General features: G+C 41.6%; 1 protein-coding gene across 1 annotated transcript in view; it reads right to left on the bottom strand.

Moving 5' to 3' along the window:
- Positions 1-4,906, bottom strand: part of LOC115122588 (glutaredoxin 3-like) — a 54,074-nt gene extending 49,168 nt beyond the window's left edge. Inside the window, exons 1-2 of the mRNA XM_065022943.1 lie at positions 4,747-4,906; positions 3,602-3,710 (exon numbers count right to left, since the gene is read on the bottom strand). Coding sequence (XP_064879015.1) covers positions 3,602-3,710; positions 4,747-4,811 — 174 coding nt within the window. The 5' untranslated portion in view covers positions 4,812-4,906. The remainder of the gene's footprint in view (positions 1-3,601; positions 3,711-4,746) is intronic.
- Positions 4,907-12,837: the final 7,931 nt, after the last annotated feature.

Here is a 12,837-nt window from a genome sequence, read left to right as displayed (position 1 = left end):
CAAGGTATAGTATGTGTATCAGGCATCATGTTACCTCCAGTATGTGTATCAGGCATCATGTAACCTCCATCACAAGGTATAGTATGTGTATCAGGCATCATGTAACCTCCATCACAAGGTATAGTATGTGTATCAGGCATCATGTTACCTCCAGTATGTGTATCAGGCATCATGTAACCTCCATCACAAGGTATAGTATGTGTATCAGGCATCATGTAACCTCCATCACAAGGTATAGTATGTGTATCAGGCATCATGTTACCTCCATCACAAGGTATAGTATGTGTATCAGGCATCATGTTACCTCCAGTATGTGTATCAGGCATCGTGTAACCTCCATCACAAGGTATAGTATGTGTATCAGGCATCGTGTAACCTCCATCACAAGGTATAGTATGTGTATCAGACATCATGTAACCTCCATCACAAGGTATAGTATGTGTATCAGGCATCATGTTACCTCCAGTATGTGTATCAGGCATCGTGTAACCTCCATCACAAGGTATAGTATGTGTATCAGGCATCGTGTAACCTCCATCACAAGGTATAGTATGTGTATCAGACATCATGTAAACCTCAATCACAAGGTATAGTATGTGTATCAGGCATCGTGTAACCTCCATCACAAGGTATAGTATGTGTATCAGGCATCATGTAACCTCCAGTATGTGTATCAGGCATCATGTAACCTCCATCACAAGGTATAGTATGTGTATCAGGCATCATGTTACCTCCAGTATGTGTATCAGGCATCGTGTAACCTCCATCACAAGGTATAGTATGTGTATCAGGCATCATGTAACCTCCATCACAAGGTATAGTATGTGTATCAGGCATCATGTAACCTCCATCACAAGGTATAGTATGTGTATCAGACATCATGTAAACCTCCATCACAAGGTATAGTATGTGTATCAGGCATCATGTAACCTCCATCACAAGGTATAGTATGTATATCAGGCATCATGTAACCTCCATCACAAGGTATAGTATGTGTATCAGGCATCATGTAACCTCCAGTATGTGTATCAGGCATCATGTAACCTCCATCACAAGGTATAGTATGTGTATCAGGCATCATGTAACCTCCATCACAAGGTATAGTATGTGTATCAGACATCATGTAAACCTCCATCACAAGGTATAGTATGTGTATCAGGCATCATGTAACCTCCATCACAAGGTATAGTATGTGTATCAGACATGTAAACCTCCATCACAAGGTATAGTATGTATATCAGGCATCATGTAACCTCCATCACAAGGTATAGTATGTGTATCAGGCATCATGTAACCTCCAGTATGTGTATCAGGCATCATGTAACCTCCATCACAAGGTATAGTATGTGTATCAGGCATCATGTAACCTCCATCACAAGGTATAGTATGTGTATCAGGCATCATGTTACCTCCAGTATGTGTATCAGGCATCATGTAACCTCCATCACAAGGTATAGTATGTGTATCAGGCATCATGTAACCTCCATCACAAGGTATAGTATGTGTATCAGGCATCATGTTACCTCCATCACAAGGTATAGTATGTGTATCAGGCATCATGTTACCTCCAGTATGTGTATCAGGCATCGTGTAACCTCCATCACAAGGTATAGTATGTGTATCAGGCATCGTGTAACCTCCATCACAAGGTATAGTATGTGTATCAGACATCATGTAAACCTCAATCACAAGGTATAGTATGTGTATCAGGCATCGTGTAACCTCCATCACAAGGTATAGTATGTGTATCAGGCATCATGTAACCTCCAGTATGTGTATCAGGCATCATGTAACCTCCATCACAAGGTATAGTATGTGTATCAGGCATCATGTTACCTCCAGTATGTGTATCAGGCATCATGTAACCTCCATCACAAGGTATAGTATGTGTATCAGGCATCATGTAACCTCCATCACAAGGTATAGTATGTGTATCAGGCATCATGTTACCTCCAGTATGTGTATCAGGCATCATGTAACCTCCATCACAAGGTATAGTATGTGTATCAGGCATCATGTAACCTCCATCACAAGGTATAGTATGTGTATCAGGCATCATGTTACCTCCATCACAAGGTATAGTATGTGTATCAGGCATCATGTTACCTCCAGTATGTGTATCAGGCATCGTGTAACCTCCATCACAAGGTATAGTATGTGTATCAGGCATCGTGTAACCTCCATCACAAGGTATAGTATGTGTATCAGACATCATGTAAACCTCAATCACAAGGTATAGTATGTGTATCAGGCATCGTGTAACCTCCATCACAAGGTATAGTATGTGTATCAGGCATCATGTAATCTCCAGTATGTGTATCAGGCATCATGTAACCTCCATCACAAGGTATAGTATGTGTATCAGGCATCATGTTACCTCCAGTATGTGTATCAGGCATCGTGTAACCTCCATCACAAGGTATAGTATGTGTATCAGGCATCATGTAACCTCCATCACAAGGTATAGTATGTGTATCAGGCATCATGTAACCTCCATCACAAGGTATAGTATGTGTATCAGACATCATGTAAACCTCCATCACAAGGTATAGTATGTGTATCAGGCATCATGTAACCTCCATCACAAGGTATATCATGTATATCAGGCATCATGTAACCTCCATCACAAGGTATAGTATGTGTATCAGGCATCATGTAACCTCCAGTATGTGTATCAGGCATCATGTAACCTCCATCACAAGGTATAGTATGTGTATCAGGCATCATGTAACCTCCATCACAAGGTATAGTATGTGTATCAGACATCATGTAAACCTCCATCACAAGGTATAGTATGTGTATCAGGCATCATGTAACCTCCATCACAAGGTATAGTATGTGTATCAGACATGTAAACCTCCATCACAAGGTATAGTATGTATATCAGGCATCATGTAACCTCCATCACAAGGTATAGTATGTGTATCAGGCATCATGTAACCTCCAGTATGTGTATCAGGCATCATGTAACCTCCATCACAAGGTATAGTATGTGTATCAGGCATCATGTTACCTCCAGTATGTGTATCAGGCATCGTGTAACCTCCATCACAAGGTATAGTATGTGTATCAGGCATCATGTAACCTCCATCACAAGGTATAGTATGTGTATCAGGCATCATGTAACCTCCATCACAAGGTATAGTATGTGTATCAGACATCATGTAACCTCCATCACAAGGTATAGTATGTGTATCAGGCATCATGTAACCTCCATCACAAGGTATAGTATGTATATCAGGCATCATGTAACCTCCATCACAAGGTATAGTATGTGTATCAGGCATCATGTAACCTCCAGTATGTGTATCAGGCATCATGTAACCTCCATCACAAGGTATAGTATGTGTATCAGGCATCATGTAACCTCCATCACAAGGTATAGTATGTGTATCAGACATCATGTAAACCTCCATCACAAGGTATAGTATGTGTATCAGGCATCATGTAACCTCCATCACAAGGTATAGTATGTGTATCAGACATGTAAACCTCCATCACAAGGTATAGTATGTATATCAGGCATCATGTAACCTCCATCACAAGGTATAGTATGTGTATCAGGCATCATCTAACCTCCATCACAAGGTATAGTATGTACCTTGATAAACATGGTGTGTTTGTTCTCCTTTGCCAGCTCTCCCATCACATCGTTCATCTGACTGCACTGAGGGGCCCATGCTGCCTGGAAGTGGACCACCGTCAAGAACCTGGTGGAACAGAGAAGTCCCATTAGATTGGAACGGTGATGTTGAGTTGGTCAGTGATCTCGTGCATGATCATCGTTGTATGGGAAGTAAGAATGAACGGATATCAGTTAGCTCGGCCTATTGATGGTAGACAGTAGCTGGCACGTGTGCATGCATGTCCTACATCTTTAGTGCACCGGTGAGGCTCAAGGAAGAGACAGGGGTCAGATCTCAGCATAGCAATAGGTCTAAAATAGCACAACTTTATAGTGACCCACAGATTCACATGCTAAAGATGTAGGGCATTCATGCAAACTTGCCAGCTACTGTCTACCATCAATAGGCCGAGCTGACTGACATCCAGTTCATTCTTACTTCCCATACACCAACTCAACATCACATGACTAGGACACTGGATCACAACAGGTCTTCTGGAATTAAACATTATTTTTATAGCCTACTTGTAAATGATGGATTTCAAAAGCATAATGGACCTAGTTAGCAACCGAATTCTGAAATGGGCAGGCACCTGATGTGATGTAGGATAACAGTAGTCATGTCTGATAAAGGGACGTTAACCTCTCCCTTTCATATAAGGGCTAAACCTAACGTTACATTATCAGGCATAGAATATAATGTCTGCCTAATAGAAAAGGTCGCCTAGCCCTGCCATGTCGTGACAAGAAATCCACATGAGTTCAAGACACAAGAGCCTGACTGTTTATATCAGGTGACACACATCAGCATGTATTACAATTATCAATTGCATTCACACCATGTACAATAAACATGTATGTTATTAGCTAGCATACAAAAGCAAATATCCGCTAAAATAGCTAACTAGTTAGTTGCACTTTCATTTGGAGCAGCTAGACAACATTAACTAGTTATCATTCCCTCTAACATGGGGATGCTACATCACGCTAGCTAACGCTAGATTTCGATATAACAGAAAAGTAGCTATCACAGTAAGCTAAATATCACACGGGGCCTATTTGAATGAAAATCATTCAATGGCTAATGGCTTCAATGTCATGTTATGAAATGATACACATACTTTCCAGCCTTTGATAGCAAGTCCTCAAACTGCTGCGATGATGTTGCCTCCACTAAAGTCGCCATGTTTTCAGACGTGTGTAATCGCTCACCGAGTGATGGTTTTCTATGTGGATTTCCAAGAAGACACAAACCTTACTGTTCTTTCAGACGTGTGTAATCGCTCACCGAGTGATGGTTTTCTATGTGGATTTCCAAGAAGACACAAACCTTACTGTTCTTTCAGACGTGTGTAATCGCTCACCGAGTGATGGTTTTCTATGTGGATTTCCAGAAGACACAAACCTTACTGTTCTTTCAGACGTGTGTAATCGCTCACCGAGTGATGGTTTTCTATGTGGATTTCCAAGAAGACACAAACCTTACTGTTCTTTCAGACGTGTGTAATCGCTCACCGAGTGATGGTTTTCTATGTGGATTTCCAGAAGACACAAACCTTACTGTTCTTTCAGACGTGTGTAATCGCTCACCGGGTGATTGTGTTCTATGAGGATTTCCAGCTGATACAAACCTTACTGTTTATGCTTGTTAACGCTGAGCTGAACCGGGGGGTCGGAACGCAATATCACGGTTAATATGAAAAACACAGTGAAACCCTGCGCTAGATATGAGTCTGAAAACGTACCTCCATGCGGGGGATATGTACGACACTGTACAACAGTGGCATATCACATCCCATGCATAGAGGTACATTTTCCCGAACCATATCTCACCTGGCTCCAAAGTGAATGTAACGATGACTTTGTTCCGACCCCAGTGCAGCTCAGTGTAAACAAGCTAATGGTACAGTCGGTATATTCTAGCAACTATATGGATGGAACGAGACATAACTACCTACACAGAGTCGGTCTATGACTGATCTATGAACTAAAATGAATAACCAACATATACAATATTATTATAATAATAAATATAATTATAATGGAGAAAATGAATGTGTTGAGTATGCATTTGGTAGCGGGGGGTAATTTGTCCTCATATCCCACAAATAAATAAAATCAATCGTATTTAATAACGCGCTTTTTACATCAGTCACTGTCACAAAGTGCTGTCCAGAAAGGCCCCCCGCTACTTGGAAACGGGGACGACACTTTGAAGAGTCAGAAGCAGAGAAATCAAAAGGACGGTTGTCGTGTCCTTGCGGTAGAAAAGCGAACTGAAAGTGAAATAGTGAACCAGCTAACAAGGTAGCCAGAGATTGAACCGTTTTCTAGCCACTTCTCTAGTTGCAATTTCATTGATTTTTGATATCGCCGCCGGACGTTTCTGAAAAGACCTCGTTAGTATGTAACTAGTTAGCGACACTGGACGTGTTGTATATGTTTGCTTGCCAGATATCTAACGTTACTGTTACCTTTTGACATTTTGTTATTAAATTCAGTCGATAGATACTAAAACTAGGTGTAATAATCTTCCACAACCATGGAATATATGACAGCCCTCCAGAAGAAGAGACGCCACGAAGGAGACCTTCAATCCCGGAAAGATTGCCAAGCGGTATGACGGTAACCGTCCTTATTAAAAACTAGTTTATAGCCTTGAAATCCGACGTTGAATTGCATTGAACGATTAACGATGAAATACAATTCTATTAAACAACATTGTTGATTGTAGAGAGGCCGTGAGAGGAAACTTTCCTGATTCAAGCGCTCATTTCTGTCCGGCGAAGAATTCAATGCAATTCAACGTCGGGTTTCCAATGTTAAACAGTAACCTTTTTGCTTTAGTGGAAACATTATTGCTATTGGTGTATTTTTATAGTTTACCTAACACCAGTCTAGCTATCTGGCTATTGAAATAGCTGTCCAGTTGGCTTGTTGCTATTTTTAGGCTAAATCAGTTAATAGTGATTTATTGGTTATCACGTGTGCATGTATTTGTGATTGCTACTCGTTTAGCTAACCTTGCATGGATATGTGGTTGTATGGGAGCTAGCTAAGCTAAGCTAACTCATAGGGAACTAACGTGTTTACAAAACGTAGAAGCACGTGTCACTATGAATACGTGCTACACAGTCTCTCATGAAGAAACGTTTTCTTAGTACATTAGCTAAGTGCACGCATGCCTATAACCACTTAGCTAACTGGATCGATCATTACCTGTCACGTTACACAACTATGCTGCATTGTTTGAATCCTCAGAAACGACTGTGCAACGGAGCGGGAGTCTGCGTCCAGGTTGAACATGGCGGGATGGTGACTGACGATGTCATGGATGCCAGCATGCAACAGCAGGGTGTCCCAAACAGCGGTGTGGGCATCAACCACCCAGCTTCTAACATGGTAGATATGCGTATTCAATTATTTTGGAATATATATATATTTTTGGGGGTCATATTCATCTATTTTGGATACTTTTGTTGCTACAGTCTAGGCCTATATTTGAAAGGAGTTGGCCTCCCACATACATTGCAGGAGTGTTTTTACGGTCCATGTTTTCCTCCTTGAATGATGATGACGCTGGAGTCGTAATAAAGGTTCATAGGTCAAGCAGTAATGGACACTAGGTGTATCCATGACAACATGCTTCCTCAATATCTTTGTCTCTCTAAGGTGTAGTAGCCTTGACTATCTTTACGGCAGTTTTTTTCCTCAATGCTGGTGATGTCAAGGAAGCAATCAAACTATTTGGGAAATTGCATCTCATCCTTACCCAAGGAATGTGGCTTAGTGCCATACTGTTGACATTTTATATTTGTATATCTTTTCACTCCACTGTGGAATTGTCCTTCTGTCATAATTCGTTTGACTTTGAATAGTCTTGTCTTCTATGCAGTGTTTATCCTCAAAAATGTTTTATTGCAGAACTACAATATGACAATCCATTAAATTAATTGAGTGTAATTATTGCCATAGTAACCCTCCAGGCTCTTGTTGTCTCTTGTACAGGTCTATGCAGTCCAAGGCAGCCAATGTTGTAATCGGTGCCTGGCAGGGGAGCCCGTAAGTAGTGTCCTGATTTTTGCCTGAACATATCCCAGTAGTGACTGATATCACATGTCAGTGTCTAGGCCTATAACCCAGCATTTTGTACAAGCCATCCAGAAACACCTAAACAAATGTCTCATGAGTGGCAATTGTGGATTTAACAGCTATAGCACATATAGTCAAACATTCCTTATGCTAATATGGGATATTATGTCACTTTGGGGACAATTGTTGCACCTATAAAATCAACATAATAAAAGATACAAATCAAATCAAATGACCATGGATTTTTTCTTCATATAGCCCTGGACTTTCTAATGTTAAACGGGTTAATCAGTCCCTCCGAATTATTTTTATTTATTTATTTATTGCTAAATCAAAGTGCTTGTAAAGAAATCACTGCACTCTTTCCACGCAACAGTCAAACCCACATAAACAGCAAACAATCGCCCGGTGTACAAAAATAGCTTCCAAATTTCAACCAATCGGAGTAGCATTTACTGCATAATGTGTTTAAATGAAGCCATACATCAAAAATCTTATCCCCCTCGTCAGCGCAGTTTCCTGACAAATTGGACTAAATCATAGCATATTGCCATGCAAAATGTCAGGGTTGCCGCAGAAAAATGGCACTCTGCAAAAATCCCATCAAAATGCTGGAGGGACTGATTAATGAACATGACATGGGGTCAGTCCCAAATGGCACCCTATTCCCTATATAGTGCACTACCCTATTCCCCATGTAGTGCACTACCCTGTTCCCCACGTAGTGCACTATATAGTGGAGAGGGTGCCATTTGGAATGCTACCATCATGTAAACTGTTTATTCCATAAAGATTACCTGTGTCACATAATGAGTCTCTTCTCAGGGCCACATTAACCACATCATGGGGTATTGATCGGTTATCGTCATGATCAGAGATCGTTTGAAGACCTGAAGGATCCTTGAGGATGAAGAGAATGATCGATTGATTGAGTGCTTGATCAAGCCATTGTGCCTTGCCTTTTCTAGCTGTTATTAACCACAAGCACTGTACTGCTTCATGTATAGCCTCGCATGTTTACACTACCTAACACTGGTATGGGGGAAATGGCTACTAACCAGACAGTAGACATGGTGATTTCATACCGTCTTACTAACATTCTGTCTGAATGGAAAGATAACCACTACAGTGTAGTCTACACACAACCATAAGGAAGGAGCCATCAAGCCACAATTAAAACTGTAACTTTACACTGTAATGTGGATACTCCTTTAAAGTCAATGGATGTATTAAAAAATCTATATATACTTATTGTCCCAGTATCAAGACTGCTTTCTAAAGCTGCCAGAAAATACATGTAAATAGTAATATTGATAAGTAAAAAAACGTTTTAAAGTTATATAATTGTTAACCTTTTTTGAAATGGATAATCCTGTCTGCAAATCTATTTTTGTGAAATAAATATTTTATATATTTTTCTAAAAATGTAATTGGCTGAATATAAAATAAGAATATTTGTGCTAATCGTTTCATTTTTGGATCGTGTCCTGAATTGTGTTAATCTCATGAACATTTTCAGATAGTTTTTCAATAGTTTGATCTACACTTGAAACGTAGAGCCGTTTTGACAATGATTTGTCTGTTTCCCACTAGATGTGGTTTTGTGTCGTCTTAGAATGATTTGTCTGTTTCCCTAGATGTGGTTGTGTGTCTAGAATGATTTGTTGTTTCCACTAGATGTGGTTTTGTGTCGTCTTAGAATGATTTGTCTGTTTCCCACTAGATGTGGTTGTGTGTCGTCTTAGAATGATTTGTCTGTTTCCCACTAGATGTGGTTGTGTGTCGTCTTAGAATGATTTGTCTGTTTCCCACTAGATGTGGTTTTGTGTCGTCTTAGAATGATTTGTCTGTTTTGATGTGGTTTTGTGTCGTCTTAGAATGATTTGTCTGTTTCCCACTAGATGTGGTTGTGTGTCGTCTTAGAACGATTTGAAGCCAGTTTCCACCTTGCCAAGCAGTGCGTTTTATAGTTGATGCTGTTAAATTTCAGGTTATGACTCAATGTAATAGTTTATTTTTAGTACAAGGAAAAAACAACTTTCAATAAAGTATGATTTGATGAACAATGTGTGGACATTTAGATGTGTTTTTGTGACTACTGTTTCTTCATTGTTATTCAAAAAGTGTTTTCTATGAAGCTTATTTCCAGATGTCATCTGTTCACGGGCTCCTGCTGCCTGCTGTACATTGTGGATCTTTACCCTTCGGCAGTCTGGTATGTTTACTAGTGAATTATATGTGAACCGCATTTATTCACTTTCATTTGAGTCTCTCTTTGAGTTTGTTTTATTCCATATTACTGCTGGCTGTGTTTGGTTCTCATGTCAGGAAGTAGCTTCTACTGTAGCTAACATCCCCATTCTTATCCATGGAGTTGAACTAGATCACACATTGTCAGGAGGAGCTTCTACTGTAGCTGGAGTTGAACTAGATCACACATTGTCAGGAGGGGAGCATCTAACATCCCCATTCTTATCCATGGAGTTGAACTAGATCACACATTGTCAGGAGGGAGCTTCTACTGTAGCTAACATCCCCATTCTTATCCATGGAGTTGAACTAGATCACACATTGTCAGGAGCTTCTAGAATCCCCATTCTTATCCATGGAGTTGAACTAGAATTGTCAGTCCGTATCCCCCATTCTTATCCATGGAGTTTAACTAGAACACATTTTCAGGCCATGCTCCCTGCTTTCTGTATCCTGTCCTTTGGAACGTTAGCATGCTCTCTGTATCCTGTCCTTTGGAACGTTAGCATGCTCTCTCTGTATCCTGTCCTTTGGAACGTTAGCATGCTCTCTCTGTATCCTGTCCTTTGGAACGTTAGCATGCTCTCTCTGTATCCTATCCTTCTAGAACGTTAGCATGTATCCTATCCTATCCTGCTAGAACGTTAGCATGCTCTCTGTATCCTATCCTTCTAGAACGTTAGCATGCTCCCCCTGTATCCTATCCTTCTAGAACGTTAGCATGCTCTCTCTGTATCCTATCCTTCTAGAACGTTAGCATGCTCTCAGTATCCTATCCTTCTAGAACGTTAGCATGCTCCCCCTGTATCCTATCCTTCTAGAACGTTAGCATGCTCTCTGTATCCTGTCCTTTTAGCATGCTCTCTGTATCCTGTCCTTTGGAACGTTAGCATGCTCTCTCTGTAACGTCCTGTATCCTATCCTCTAGAACGTTAGCATGCTCTCTCTGTATCCTATCCTTCTAGAACGTTAGCATGCTCCCTTTGGAACGTTAGCATGCTCTCTCTCCTATCCTTCTAGAACGTTAGCATGCTCTCTGTCCTATCCTTTGGAACGTTAGCATGCTCCTGTATCTCTGTATCCTGTCCTTTGGAACGTTAGCATGCTCTCTCTGTATCCTGTCCTTTGGAACATTAGCATGCTCTCTCTGTATCCTATCCTGCTAGAACGTTAGCATGCTCTCTCTGTATCCTATCCTTCTAGAACGTTAGCATGCTCCCCCTGTATCCTATCCTTCTAGAATGTTAGCATGCTCTCTCTCTGTATCCTATCCTGCTAGAACATTAGCATGCTCTCTCTGTATCCTATCCTGCTAGAACGTTAGCATGCTCTCTGTATCCTATCCTTCTAGAACGTTAGAATGCTCTCTGTATCTGAACGTTATTCTATCCTCCGTCTAGAACATTCTGATAGTTTCCAGTCCACCTCATATGATACGAAGTCATTGGCAGTCATAATGCCATGATGTATAATATATGCATAAATGTCAGGGTATCATCATGGCTCAACAGATGCAATAGGGGAGGGCTAAAGTTTTGAGGAAAGTCAACCAGGATGGATTAATGAGTATTACCCTTACAATATCCCCTGTCCTCCCCCTGTACAGCCCAGTGTACTAGCAAGAGAAATCCATGTGTTCTCACACAAAGCTAGACCTGGGGGAAATGGCTCCGAGGGCCTAGATTTTCAATAATGTAAGACAATAAAGCATAAGCTTGAAACCTGCTGCAATATGCTACAAGTGTAAAGAGCTTAGCTGCTAATAAAATGGAAAAGAGAAATACCCTCCAACTCATATTGGGAGATCAAGTGTGCCCCAGAAGAGCCCTTCATGAAGACGTAATGAGCAGGGTGATGATATAGACTGCGTCAAAAATGGTACCTACATAAGTGCACTACTTTGGACCAGGGCCCATAGGGCTATGGTCCAAAGTAGTGTACTATGTAGGATATAGGGTGCCATTTGGGATGGATGCAGGCTTCACGCAGACCAACCATGACAAGTATCATTTTATGGATGTGGAATTATTTTGATTTCCTTGGGGATGTTTTGGACAATTGCACTTTTCATGTTCCCTTTCGGTCCCCTCTACTTTCTCCTGATCATCTGACTGCTACTGACACTCTGGTCTGACTGCTACTGACACTCTGGTCTACTGACACCCTGGTCTGACTGACTACTGCTACTGACACCCTGGTCTGACTGCTACTGACACCCTGGTCTGACTGCTACTGACACCCTGGTCTGACTGCTACTGACACCCTGGTCTGACTGCCACTGACACCCTCGTCTGACTGCCACTGACACCCACGCCACTGACTGACTGCCACTGACACCCACGTCTGACTGGTCTGACTGACACCCTGGTCTGAATGCCACTGCCACTCTTGCCTGACTGCCACTGACACCCTCGTCTGACTGCCACTGACACCCTCGTCTGACTGGTCTGACTGCTACTGACAACCTGGTCTGAATGCCACTGACACCCTCGTCTGACTGGTCTGACTGCTACTGACACCCTCGTCTGACTGCCACTGACACCCTCGTCTGGCTGCCACTGACACCCTCGTCTGGCTGCCACTGACACCCTCGTCTGGCTGAGTTGCCACTCCACAGACACCCTCTGCTGAACAGCACTGGCTGCTCACTGACCTGCTTCTCCACCCAGACAGATGAAATGGTTTCTCTGCTGAACAGCACTAGGTCAGACTCCTGGAATCTGACCTGCTTCTCCACAGGGAACCAGACAGATGTAATGGTTTCTCTGCTGAACAGCACTAGGTCAGACTCCTGGAATCTGACCTGCTTCTCCACAGGGAACCAGACAGATGTAATGGTTTCTCTGCTGAACAGCACTAGGTCAGACTCC

The sequence above is a fragment of the Oncorhynchus nerka genome, linkage group LG10, assembly GCF_034236695.1.
Source record: "Oncorhynchus nerka isolate Pitt River linkage group LG10, Oner_Uvic_2.0, whole genome shotgun sequence".
Classification (NCBI taxonomy): domain Eukaryota; kingdom Metazoa; phylum Chordata; class Actinopteri; order Salmoniformes; family Salmonidae; genus Oncorhynchus; species Oncorhynchus nerka.
The sequence above is the reverse complement of the archived record's forward strand: the minus strand, read 5'-3'. Positions and strand labels throughout refer to the sequence as shown.